At 59.9% G+C, this 13,307-nt stretch overlaps 1 protein-coding gene across 1 annotated transcript; it reads left to right on the forward strand.

Annotated features, from left to right (window-relative positions):
* The first annotated feature begins 1,446 nt into the window (after positions 1-1,446).
* On the forward strand, positions 1,447-12,976 carry SSC4D (scavenger receptor cysteine rich family member with 4 domains). Its single transcript, XM_075033345.1, has 10 exons — positions 1,447-1,570; positions 5,544-5,579; positions 6,393-6,698; positions 8,346-8,417; positions 8,783-9,097; positions 10,034-10,114; positions 10,394-10,471; positions 11,167-11,478; positions 11,983-12,060; positions 12,660-12,976. The coding sequence occupies exons 1-10, from the start codon at positions 1,447-1,449 to the stop codon at positions 12,974-12,976; spliced, it is 1,719 nt and encodes a 572-aa protein (XP_074889446.1).
* The last annotated feature ends 331 nt before the right edge of the window (positions 12,977-13,307 follow it).

Genomic DNA, 13,307 nt, shown 5'->3' on the forward strand with positions numbered 1-13,307 from the left:
CCACCAGGGTGCGAGTGAAGCAGAGCTAGAAATCCACCACGTGGGCAGTAATTTCCGAAGGGAGCAGCTAATGAAGGGCAAATGGCATCTTACGATATTTAATCTCTTCCTTGTTTTCTGCCTGACATTCCCCTGTTTGCTTTCCGTCTTGTCCCCACGGAGTTTGCGTCTCCACCCCCCAGGTGAATGATGTTGTCCTATCAGACCCCCAAAATTTCTGTCTTCCCACAGAAATGCCTTTCCCTGCTTTTTCCTGCGGGATGACAAAGAGCAGAGACAACAGGGACCTCCGGATAAAGCCCTGGGGAACATGCCAGCCGAGGTGGGGAGGTCTCATGTTGGGTGATTAGCGTACAGGTCTTGGGGGACATGGGTGACCAGGGATTTGAGCTGCCCAGGAGAGCCCTTGGGTGCATTAATTCATCATGGGGTGGTGAAGAAAGATGGGTGCAAGGCACTGGACCTCAACTTTCTGGTAGCTCAAGTGCCATATATGACCATGTGCTGCCTGGTGGGACCCCATGGGAACCCCAGCATAGGCTGGGCACTGGGAAGGGTCCCTGGGAGTGGGGAGGCTGTGTCACCCGTGAAGCAGATCCCCTCTTCATGCAGGAGGATGTGGGCATGGTCTCCAAGGAGCCCACTGGAGGAGAGCACCAGAGGGAGAGGAGCCAAGGCAAAGCAAAGGGTTGGCCGTGGTTGTGTCCCGGCTGGGTGTTTGTCACCGGCAGAGCTGGAGCAGCCTTGCAGGGGGGGACATGGGGCGGGCAGCCTGGCTGGGGGTGAAGTGAAGCACCGTCCCTTTCCAAAGGGGGTTGTGTGACATGACTTGGTGGAGTACTAGGTCCACTCCATGGTCTGGGAAGTGCTTTTCAGGCTTGTGTGGATGGAGAGCTCCTTCCCAATTCTGCCTGGATTTAATGTGTGACTCAGTTTACCCACGTGCGGTATGGGGTATATGGTATATATGTGCTATGGGGTTTGTTTGTAACCTCATGTAGAACTAACAGAAGGACTAGCTCCACGTGGATGCAAACAGGGTGGTTCTTTGAATGTCTTGGGGGCTGAAGACCCTGGGTGAGAGCTCTGAGGCTGAGCATTCAGGTGTCCTGGTGGGTCTGAGGTCCATCCTTCTGCCTGTACAGCAGCCCGGCCCTGAGGCTCTCGCTGCTTCCAGTTTTGTCTCGTGGGTGGAATGTGGCCCTGCAGCTTCATCTGGCCACTCAAAAAAATATCTCTTGTTCTCCATAAATCCAGCCTGAATTATTTTTCATGTGATTTCTGGTCACTGCTCCAGCAAGTGTCAAGGAGGCACTTGTTTGCAGGTCCTGCATGGCCCTTGGTGGGGCAAAGGGTCTCCTGGCCATCACCACTAACCCTGCTGTCTGCATGTTTCAGGGACAACCTCCTCTGGACCCCCGTCTGCGGGAGGACTGCGGTGCAGCAATGAGACTCGGACCCTGTCCGGCCAGCTGGCACGGCACAGGGAGGCCAGACATCAGGGTGCTGCCTCTCTCCCTGATGCCAGCCGCGCTCTTCCTCCTCCTCCTCCTCCTCCTCGGCCCCACCGGTGAGCTCCCACGTGGTGCGGCGGGAGGGGGGTAATTTTAGGCACCCACAATCTCCCTCCTGGCCCCAGATTTGTGGGCAGGAGATTTTTCTTCATGGAGAGCCATGAGCAGGAATATCACGATGTCCTCAATGGCGTAGAGCGTGCGTGGGGATGGAGGGAGCAAGTTCAGCTCTTATCTCCCGCCACAACCTATGCGTGATGGCAAGTTCAGCATTCAGGGCTGGCAGGCGGCTGCAGCAGGCAGCTGCCAGCGCTGGGGATGGCACAGGTCTGAGCCCCAGAGCAGGCAGCGCGGCTGGGAGGATGCTGATGGCCGTGGGCTGGGAGCTGGGGGACCAATCCTGCTGAGGCCATGGGTGGGATGAGCACCCGTCCCCCGAGGACACCGGTCCCGAGTCATTCCTGGCAGGCACAGTCCAGCCAGGCTGGGAAGCATTTAAACTGAATTGGAAAAAGCCATCCCTGCTCTCGAATGAGGGTCCGCACGATCGCTGCGGCAGCATAATTATCCTGGTGTGACTTTATCAGTGTAATTACAGCCAGGCGGTTGGTAACACCTTCCTGCCTCAACAAAGCCCTGCCAAGACAAAGCCAGCCAGAAAGCAAGCAATTAAGGTGTAGTCACACACCGTAATTGGATTAAATCGGGTTTTATAGTTCCCACCCCATCAGCTGGAGATTCCCGTCCCCCCTCCAAGCTGCTGGTGGCAGTGCCGGCACCCACAGTCGGCGTGTGGGGACCCTGGGGGACCCGGTGGCTCTGCCACTGTCCCCTGCACTGCCAAGCTCTTCTCTTCAGCAATGGGCACCGCTAAATCGCTAATGAAGGGCGATTTGTCCTCCCATTTGGTGGTTTTATTTAGCACTGTGCCCTGAAAGGGATGGTGTTTACTTGAGCTAGTTTCCCCTTTTCTTTTGGCTTTGTGAAGCTGGATCAGAGGAACGTGGAGGGCTCTATCTCTTCTCAGAAAATACTGGTTTCTTCTCGTTCCTCATTAATGTAGATATACCAGGCATATTTTTTTCAGGTCTCTCTTGACTTTGCTGGAGGATGCTCTCAAATGAATATTTCAGAGCTTTGATTTTGACTTAAAGGGAGATGAATATTGAATATTTAACAATGTCCTTTTTATCCACTGCTTTTTCAGCACTGGAGCAGACTAGGTGTTAAAAATCAATACAAACCAGGATCAAACGCTCTTCCTAAAAAGCCTCGCATCTCCACATGTTTGGTGCAGAGGTGATGTGAATTACCTCTCTTCTGTTATCCAGCCCAGGGGGCTGCCGTGTCCTTCCCCGTCCTCTCCTCTGCCAGCCAGCCTCTCTGCTCCCTTGGTCTCCCCTGTTTAATCCCCAGTTCTTGCTGGTATCGCAGCATTGCTTGCCAACCTGCCTGGGTCCAGCTGGGGTGGCTGGAGAGGGCAGCAGCACCCAACCGCGGCTGGAGGTCTCCCGGCTGCCGTTGTTCATCCCAGCTATGGATGGCATCTCGCTCCTAGCCCCTGCTCCTGGGTGCTAAGTCGTAGTCACAGCCTTACTCTTATTTCTCTTGGGGCTTCTGGGTCTTTCTTTGGCAGCCTGGTTTTGGAGCTGACTTAACTGTCTCCGAGGCCAAGTCCTAGCAAGGCAAAAGGGAGGTGGGTTCATCTGCTTGACCGTCCCCTCCGGGCTGATGCTGCTTCTCACGGCAGTGACGTCCACCTCCGGAGTGGCAGGAACTGACCTTCACGTCATTGCTTGTAGGCTGAGCATGAAGCAGGACAAGGCTGGTCCAAGCCAGGGGTAGGAAAAGAAGCCATGGAGCCACCACGGGCGTCGATCAGCCCTTGGCTGCTGTAATTAACGTGGAAGGATTTTATTTGCTTAGAAGGTGTTACCCGCGGTAGAGGGCTGTGCAGCCGGAGCCTCAAGCCCGAGGTGCCCTGGATGCCCAAGGAGATCTGTGCTGTCCTCACTGCGAGATGGCCTCAAGCACCTGCCGAGGGCTTGCAAACTCCTGGGGCACCCGCAGGTGCAGCCATGGGGACATCCACGAGCTCCAGCCACCCGTCCCCGTTCACCATCCCCCAGGGCATCATGATCAGGCTGCCGCGACCCCCTGGACAAGCTGGAGACCTCAGTGCCCCATGCTGGCAGCATCCATGGGGGGACTCCCATCACTCAGAATTGGGGCTGAGAGGGGTTTTCTGCCCAAAGAACACCCAAACTGTGGGAGAGGGGTGCAGCCCGGCGGGGGGAGCGGGTCGCCGGGGGGAGTTTTGGCTCTTGCCCATATCCCCCCCCCGAGCATCCATATCCCCGGGTGCGGGGCTGCTGGCAGGGTGCTTTCAGAGCCCTTATTTAAACCCAGCTGACTGGGATGTGGATGCATCCTGCAATTGTTCAGCTCCCTCCAGATGCTGCTTGTCCACGCTGGTTGGAGAGGACTGAGAATTAAACGGGAATTAAAGCCCCGCAGCAGCACTGTTACTCATGTGGCCAGGCAGCTGAGCCCCAAGGCAGAAATCACCGGGGGTCTGTCTGCATATCGCAGAACCTGGAGCTGCCCTTCCTCAGCTGGCTGGGATCGAGAGACCCTATCCTGACTTTCCGACACCTCCGGATTACACCAGCCCCAGCCCTGGCTCTGCCTCATGCTGCAGGAGCCCAGCAGCTTCCCCTGGATTTACCCCCACCGCTACACGAAAGCAGTTTTGTTTAATCGAGAAAACAAGGGAGGAGTCCATCCTCTCCCTGCTCTTGCTCGCTCTTCTCCACCAAGCTCCTTCCCGGCTGTGGGAGGACATTTCTGCAGCAAACTCTTGATAAGCCCTTGGCAGCATCGCCGGGGCTCCGATTACTGGGAGGGCTGGGTTCCCAGCCGAGGAGCCATGGCTGTGCTCCGTGCTCCTCTCCTCTCCCTCCCAGTTTTCAATGCACCTCTTCTCCTCGATGGTGCCACCAGCGCCCGGTGCAAGACGCCACGCACCCCAAAGGGTGGCAGGTGAGGGGACAGGCGCCCACGCCTGAGTCCCCCCACACCAGTCTGGTGCAGCTGGACCCACTGGTGTTCTATGGGCCGCGGTCCTGCGCGTGGGCTGCAGAGCAGGGCTCACCCCGGGCACCGCAGCAGGCAGCACGCTGCTCTGCCCACGCCAGAAGCATCCTCTTGCCCGGTGGTATGCAGCGGTGGCTGCCTGCGGTTTTCCAGCGCTGACTGTTTCCACCCCATAAGGTGGCTGCCCCCCATCAACAGGTGTGTTGGGACATGCATATCAATATAGAGCTTGCAAACAGTAGACTTTGTTGGGGGAAAAAAAAAAAAATCATTTAAAATGCACAGAGGGATGCCCAGTGCAGCTTTTTTCCATCAGATCTCAAACAGGTTTCCCGTGCCGGGCAGGATTGGTTTTCCTCATTCCCATCTCACCCCCCCCCAAGTTTTCCATGGGGAGGTGGGGTACGGGGCAGGAGGATGCAGGAGCTGCGCAGGACCCACAGCAAGTCAGCGATGGAGCCGGGGAGACACGAAGGTCCCCGAGACCCGGCCCAAGGCACGACCCACCTGGGGCCGCTGCTGCCAGCCACCGGCTCCGACAGAGGAGCTGCTGGCCCGAGATGAGGGGAAGGAAGGAAGGAAGGAACAGCCAGGGAGCTGCTCGCTCTCAGGGAGCTGGTAACAGCACCCCTCGGCACCCCTCAGCCACGCTTCATCTCAGGGAGCTGCACGAACCCGGGTGAACCATGCTGCTGCCTCAGTTTCCCCACCTGCTAAGCAGATGAAATGATGCCCTGGGCTAGGGTGTTTATTTTTTCCCCCACAAACCTCAGGTCTCTGCAGAAAAGGGAAGGGTCTGAGGGGGTGCTGGGTCTTGCTGTTCCCAGCCATGCCCACCCGCATCCCTGCTGTCGTCATCCTCTGAGCTGCATCCCTCCTCTGCTCGCTGCGAGGATGCTGGGGAGATCTGATCCCTTTTCTTCTCCCTTGCAGGCACCACCTCCGAGTCCGCTCTGTCGCCATTCCCAGGTGAGATTCTTCTCTTAAAGTTGCTTTTCTCTAGAAGTTTTGTTGAAAAATGCATTTTTTTGTTAAAAATGGGGTTTGGAGAATTTCAAAAAGGAAGCATATTGGTTTTGAACAAAAAGAAGCAACAAAAAGCTAAACTTCTTTTACAGAAAGGAAATACAGATTCTTTATTATCCCTATTCTGCTTATTATCCCTATTCTGCTTATTATCCCAAGAGAGGAATTTTGCCGCCTCCTGCTGAGTGCCTGTCCCTGTGCCATTCGTCATGCTGAGCAAATAATTCCCTTGATGTGGCAGGCTTGGGCCGCTTACATGCCTGCTCCCCATCACCAGCAGCTTGAAAGATCATCTCCATCCCACTAACTCCCATGTGGGACCAGCTCCGGACGTGTTCATTGAGGCTAATAAGAATTTGCTAATTGCATCTCGTCACTTGTCACCCAAGTCATATGGCATTACGTGATGTCACGTGTCTGCTTCCCTCCTCTCCCGTTTGGTTATTGCCCAGGCCATTAGTAGGCAAGATGATGGGGTGATGGTGCATCTCATTTATGGATTGAGATATGTTGAGTCTCCACGTCCGCTGCTTCCAGCAGATGAAGAGAAGCCCATGCCCCACCATCAGGTGGACAGCAGCAAGCCAACAGCTGCCTCGTGCTACAGCGAAGGGTCACCATTTTCTTTAAGGAGCACAGATTTGGTGCAGAGAGGGCTCCTGCCCTCCCTGTGACACCCACCAAGTGTTTGCCACCTCCCGGTCCCGGGGCGGGCTCATTGCTTTCTGAGGAACCTCTCTCTGCCCGTCCTTCCAGAGATACGGCTCGCCAACGGGCCCAGCCGGTGCCAGGGGCGAGTGGAGATCCTCTACAACGGCTCCTGGGGGACGGTCTGCGATGACGACTGGGACATTGTGGATGCCAACGTGGTGTGTCGCCAGCTGGGCTGCGGTCACGCCGTCGCCCTCCCGGCCGCCATGACCTTCGGCCAAGGGAGCGGACCCATCTTCCTGGACAACGTGGACTGCAAGGGCCGGGAGGCAGCCTTGAGCGAGTGCTGGAGCCACGGCTGGGGCATCCACAACTGCTACCACTATGAGGACGTGGCTGTCGTATGCAACGGTAATGAGGCTCGGTTCCTCGGGGGCAAGGAGAACAGGGGGATGCCTGCGGTGCTGCACACCCCGGTGTCTGCAGATGCCTTGGGGGAGCTCAAGAGTCATATCTCAGAGCCCGTTCCTCTGAGCCTGGGTCAGCCAAAACTCTTTTGCAGCCTTCCTCCACCCCCTTCTTCAATCCAGGTCATCTCCCAGCTCAGCACGCTGGTGTTCCATAGGGTGACCAGCCCGTTTTGCGTTCCCCAACACTCCCAGCTCAGGGACTTTGCAACCTCTCCAGCACGATCCCTGGGGAAAGAGCACATACCCACCCACGCTCCTGCTTCTGAGTCAGCCGCTGCCCAACTGCTCTTTCCCCTTTTGACTTGTCTTCTTTAAATTGCTGAGCTTGTCAGTAGGAAATGTTCCTAAAAGTGAGAAAAGCAGTGGAAAGCGTTTGAACTTGGCAAGTGAAAGTGGAACAGCTCCATGCCACCCCCTATATACCCTACACATTCCTCCTGCTTAGCTATGTAGGGTTTGCTTATCAGCCATGCATCAACGACCGGGAAACGTGGGGCTGTGCAGGCCCAGAGCTCAGCCACGGCTGCAACTGCTTGGTGAATCTCTGCGTCCTGCAGAAGTGGGGCTTGGAAAAGGAGGGACGCTGGGTTGGCTGGTGGGTCGGACCAGGAGCAGCCAGAGAAAGGAGGTCGTGGGTTGAGCAGGAAGCCTGAATCAAGGCGCTGCTGGAGAGGAGAGGTGAAAGGACTGAAGGAGGAGGTGGGGAAGATGGGTCTGAGGGCAGAAGAGTGGCTTGAGCCCTTAGGTGTTTGGAGCTTGGTTGGCAAAGGAGACCAGGAGATGCTCTGGGGTGGCCCTGCGAGGAGATGCAGGAGTTTGACCCAAGCCCCAGACCCCTAAGGGAATGTTCTCCCAGCTGTGCCACGTGGAAGCTTTCAAGAGCCAGCTTTCTGTCGGTTGTGGTTACGGAGGAAAGCGTGGAGCCGGCCAGCTCTTTGCCGTGTCGGTGGGCTGGGTTTCCCGGGATCCTTCCCGCAGTCCTTGAGCACGTGTGTGGCTGGCTATCAGACCGCTCGGCTCCGCTGCCATCCAGCTCCCCGCACTACCCCCAGGTTATCTCACCAGCCCAAGGAGCTGGGACAAGACAGGCAGTGTGGTAGCTTGAAACACCATTGTTAGCAAAAGAAATAGAGGTAAAACAAGCAGGAAAATCAAAATATTACTGGTTTTTTCGTTACACGTGCCATGACTTTGAATCCAAATCCCATGATAGGTGGGAGCCTGACTCCTGACAGCTTAGCACAGCATTATGATTTAGTCCAGGTCCCTATGCCACGCTGCTGGGCACAACTTCCCACCATGCCAGCAGCCGAGGTGCTGGCCCCATCCGCCTTCCTGCCCCTACAACCAGGCAGATAGCTCTGGGCAGGGCGGTGCAGCTGCAAACCCCTCTTTCTTTCCCCATCGGGGGTGGTTTGGTGCAAACCTTTTTGCTTTCGGTGGTGCGTGCTTGCCGGCGCGTGTGAACGCTGGTGCCGGAGCCGGGGGAGCAGCGGGGTGGGCAGCGCGTGGGGCACCGCTCACAGCCGGCTTCTGGACGGCTGGCTGCGGGCAGCGACGGATGCCGCCTCTCCGCTTCCCTTTTCAGAGTTCTCGCCCACGCAAGCCAGCGAAGGACCGACAAGCAGGACCCTCACAGCCTCGGTACAGGATGGGGAAAGTAAGCTGCTCGGCTGTCGCTTGCAGGGGCCCGTCCTGGCTGAGGGCTGGTAGAGAGCAGCGTCCCCCACCCGTCGCCCGCTGCCCCTCCGTGAAGCACCCTGACTCTCCGGCTCCGAGGGGCAGACCCCCGGGGACCCTGTCGTGGTGCCGGCTATGGCCAAACCCTATCCCAGAGGTTCCCCAAGGCTCCCATCAGCCGGGCTGCCCTAAAGCATCACCCATTCCCCCGCGGTTTCTCGCCCAGTTTCTTTGCCGTCACGGGCGCTGCCGGATCCAGGCTCGGTGGCATCGCTGTGCCGTGGTGCGTGCCGTGACCTCCCGGGGAAAGCGACGCCCTTCTCACCACGTGCTGTCACCCTCCAGGCGACGGCAGCATCCGTCTGGTGAGCGGGACCGACACCTGCCAAGGCCGGGTGGAGATCTTCTACCGCGGGAACTGGGGCACCGTCTGTGACGACGACTGGGGCCTGAGCGATGCCAGCGTGGTGTGCAAGCAGGTGGGCTGCGGCCAAGCCCTGGATTACAAGAGCAACGCCTATTTCGGCTACGGCACGGGGCGCATCCTCCTGGACAACGTCAACTGCGACGGCAGCGAGCCCTTCCTCTCCGCCTGCTACAGCCTCGGCTGGGGCATCCATAACTGCGGCCACCACGAGGACGCTGGGGTCATCTGCACAGGTACCGGGGCAAAGCATCGCCTTCGGGGCTGTCCCCTGAGGGGGGGAAAAATCCAGGGACATCCTGGTCACCGAGGAGAAATGGCCTCAGGGAGATGCTGCTGTGCCCAAGGTCAGGCAGGGACCCGGGCTCTGCGTCGCGGGAGCATCCTTTCTCCTTATCTGCCATCATCCTGGCGCTCCGGAGCAGGCTGCGGCACCGCTCCGAGAGCCTGGGACGTGGCCTGAGCAGCAATTTGCGAGGGAAACGCATCTGCCGGCCTGCTGTTTCCCTGCTCTGCCGGCTGGAAAACAAGCTGCCCGTGTCCGGAAGAAGCGAGCGGCTGCCAGGGGCCAGGCATGATGCCAGGCCCAGCCTGCCTCCCCTTCCCCTCCCTAAATGATGTATTTCTGCCATTCACCGCTGATTACCATTTATAATGTTAATAATCCCCCTGAATTCCCTCATTATCATGGCTAATGACAGGAGCAGTAAGTGCCAGTGCTTTCCCTTTCCCACTACTAACAAACAAAGGGGCTGATGTGAGAGAAAAGGGACAATTTTCTCAGGCTGGTCCTTTCCTCCCTACATGTCCCCGTCCCCTCTGACACCTTGCCTGGGCACAGAGCCGATGGCACCCCCACGCACAGCCCTGGCTCAGTGGGGCAGGGGAAAACCGAGGCTTTAGAGCTGACGAACCCTGCCTGATAAACCTCCCGGGTACGTGAAGCAAGACACCCCACGGCACTGCAGGTGGGACCTCGGTGCTTGGGTTGGGCTGGAGAAGCACCATCTCCAGCACGTGGGCAGCAGGGATGTGTGGATGGACACGGTCCATCTCCATCCCCATCATCCTGGAGCACCCAGACCACCCCGCGCCTGCCTCCCGGAGTCAGCAAGTTCACGGCTTTGCAGCTTCTCCCCCCGTGTCACCTCTGTCCCTCTGTGTCACCGCAGGGCTGGACACATCCACCATCACGTCCTTCGCCACCTCGGTGGCCCTGGACTACGAAGAGACGCTCACTGCCACGGCCACAGGTAGGAGGTCGGCAGCCACCCAGCTCACCCTTGCGCCATAGCTGGGGCTGGGGGCTCGCTGGGAGGGGACCGTGCCTCCTGTGTCCTCCCGTGACCCCAGCACGGTCACCCTGGGGTCCTGCCGCACGTAGGTGAGGCTCGGGGGGTGACATTGCCCACGGCAGGAGCTTGCCACGGGGCCGCCGCGGTGCTAGAGGCCCCTGGCACCTATTGGAGAAGGGCAGCGGGTGCTGGAGCCCGACCCCCCCCAACACCCGCGTGTCCCCACGCTTGTCCCAGCAGTGACAGATGGCAGGGACCAGCCTTCCCAGGCCACCGAGGTGGTCACCACCGCCCTCTTTACCGTCGAGCAGGAAAGTAAGTGTGCGGCCGCTGCTAGTCCTACACAGGGTCCGGCACGGCCCCCCCCGAGCTCCGTGTCCCTGGGGGGTTACCCCATATCCCCAAGGCTCACCCTACAGCCCTGGGAATCACCCCATGCTCCCAGGGGACCTTCCGCATCCCCTGGGTTTACCCCAGTCTCCCAGGGCTCACCTCCCATTCCCAGGGGATCTCCGGCACCCCACGGTTCACCCCATGCTCCCAGGGTTCACCCCACGCTCCCAGGGTTTACCCCACACCACCAGGCAGTTGCCCCATGCCCCCAGGACGTAGCCCACCTCCCCAGGGCTCTCTTATGTCCCCAAGAGTGCCCCAGGGAGTTACATCCCCAGGGCTCACCCCACATCCCCAGGGCTCACCCCACATCCCCAGGGCTTACTCCACGCTCCCAGGCTGTTCACCCCGTGCCCCCCGGGGGTTCACCCCACATCTCCGGGCCTTACCCCATGCTCACAGTACTCACCCCGTGCTGCCTGGGAATTGCCCCACATCCCCAGGACTCACCCTACGTTCCCAGGGGATCAGCCCATGTCCCCAGGGTCTCACCCCCCATCCCCAGGGCTCACCCCTCGCTCCCTGGGGGCTCACCCCATACCCCCGGAGGGTCAACAGGGGACATCGGAACCCCCGGTCCCCCCGACGGCGTGCCTGTGCCGGGGCCCCCCACGCAGGTGGCGGCGTGCGGCTGGCAAACGGGAACGGGAGCTGCCGCGGGCGGGTGGAGGTACGGCACGGCGGCACCTGGGGCACCGTCTGCGACGACGACTGGGACTTCCCCGACGCCCAGGTGGTGTGCCGGCAGCTGGGCTGCGGCGCTGCCCTCGCCGCCACCGTCCTCGGCTCCTTCGGCTACGGCAGCGGGCCCGTCCTGCTGGATAACGTGGGCTGCGGCGGCGGCGAGGCTCGCCTGGCCGACTGCTTCCACCTGGGCTGGGGGCAACACAACTGCGGCCACCATGAGGATGCCGGGGTCATTTGCCGAGGTGAGACCGGGAGCGAGCCCGGTGGCCACCGGCCTCCATCCAAGGGTCTTCTCTTGCTGGCCGGGTGGGAGAGGGGGGATGGATGAGACCGCCCAGGGGTCCCCAGGTCTCTGCTGAAGCCTGGCTCGGTGGCATGGAAATCCAACGAGATAATGGGCGTAAGGAGGATTTCGGCCACGCTCAGGCTGGCTGGGGGAAATGGGGTCCCCAAAATGGGGTGGCAGGTGGATGTGAGCCCCCAGACCCTGGGGTTCCTCCTGCCCACGGGGGGACAGCGGTGGCGGTTGAGTACCGTGGTGTCTGGTGATAGCCGGAGCGTGGGTACCACCTCTGGTCTCTGTTTGTGCACTTCCCTGGAAGTGCAGTGGCTGCAGATCCCACCCCACAAATCCCTGCATCCATCCCCGGCCACCCCACACCACCGCTGGGGGGGCTCTGACCCAGCCCTGGGGGGGCACAGGCACCCCCTGAGTGGCTTTTCCCACCCGTTCCCCACTGCACCAGGCGCTGACGATGCTGGAGACCATTACCAAGAAGCCACCGCTACAACCACCACATCGTCCCCGACTCATCCCAAGGATGGTAGGTATCGAGGTATCACCTGGGGATGGGGTGCCAGCCCTGGGGATGCTCTGCACCGGCACACGGTGGAAACGGAGGTGGCTCGGGCAGAGGCCAGCTGCTTTGGCAGTGCCTGAAGCACTGACCTGGAGCAGCCCCCGGGAGGGGGAAAAGCTGTGCTGGTAGCACCGTTAAGCCCTGGCATCTCCTGGTGTCCCCAAGGCTGGTCCAGGCAGAGGAGGTGATGGACCTCAGTGGGGAGAGGAGGGGATGGACCAACGGGGCTGAGCCAGGAGCAGAGATTATTGTCTGTTCCTTCAACCTGAACATCCCCCGCCGTGCTTTAGGGGTCAGCCCCAGCTCTGATGGTGGCCAGTGGTCACCCCCTCACCCTCCTGCCTGTGCAGAGGCAGCGGGGGAGCTGTGGGCAGCGGCAACCATCTGCCCAACCTCGGAGACACCAGGGCTCTTCTTGCCCCGGGGCCACCTGGCCGGGAAGGACCCCTTCTCCATCAGCCCTGGGGAAGCAGCCGTGCAGGCAGGGAGAAGGGGGACGCGGTGCTGGGGTGGGCAGGGGCAGGGGCTGCTCCCGGGGCTGCCTCACCCCATTCCTTCCGCAGGGTCCCTGCGCCTGGTGAACGGCAGCCACCGGTGCGAGGGGCGCGTGGAGATGTTCTACCTGTCCCAGTGGGGGACGGTGTGCGACGACGCCTGGGACCTGCGGGACGCCAAGGTGGTGTGCAGGCAGCTGGGCTGCGGGTACGCCGTGGCGGCCTGGGGGGAGGCACGTTACGGCCAGGGCACCGGCTACATCTTCCTCGATAACCTCAAGTGCAAGGGCCACGAGCCCTCGCTGCTGCGCTGCTCCCACATCCGCTGGGACGTCCACAACTGCGACCACTCCGAGGATGCCGGTGCTGTCTGCAGCATCCTGTGAGCGCCCGCCGGGACCCTCACGCAGGTACGGGGTGGGGGGACACGGATGGCGGAGGGAGCCGGTGGCAATGCCCACGGAGAGGGGCTGCTGGATGGGGACGCTCACTCTCTGCCCCCTGTGGGTGTTTGGGCTCTGAGGGTGGGAAGAGCTGGCTGAAGACCGGGCTTCCCTCAGCTCCTAAAATACTGGCTGAAGCTTCCACCCCCAAACTGCCCCTTGCAAAAACAAAACCATTTTTGGTGTGAAATCTGATTGGTTTCAGCCATTCCATTTAAAAGGTGAGGAGAGAGAAATGGAATTTCTGCTGTGAAAATGATGTTAGATTGTACTC

Source organism: Buteo buteo, chromosome 7 (assembly GCF_964188355.1).
Source record: "Buteo buteo chromosome 7, bButBut1.hap1.1, whole genome shotgun sequence".
Classification (NCBI taxonomy): domain Eukaryota; kingdom Metazoa; phylum Chordata; class Aves; order Accipitriformes; family Accipitridae; genus Buteo; species Buteo buteo.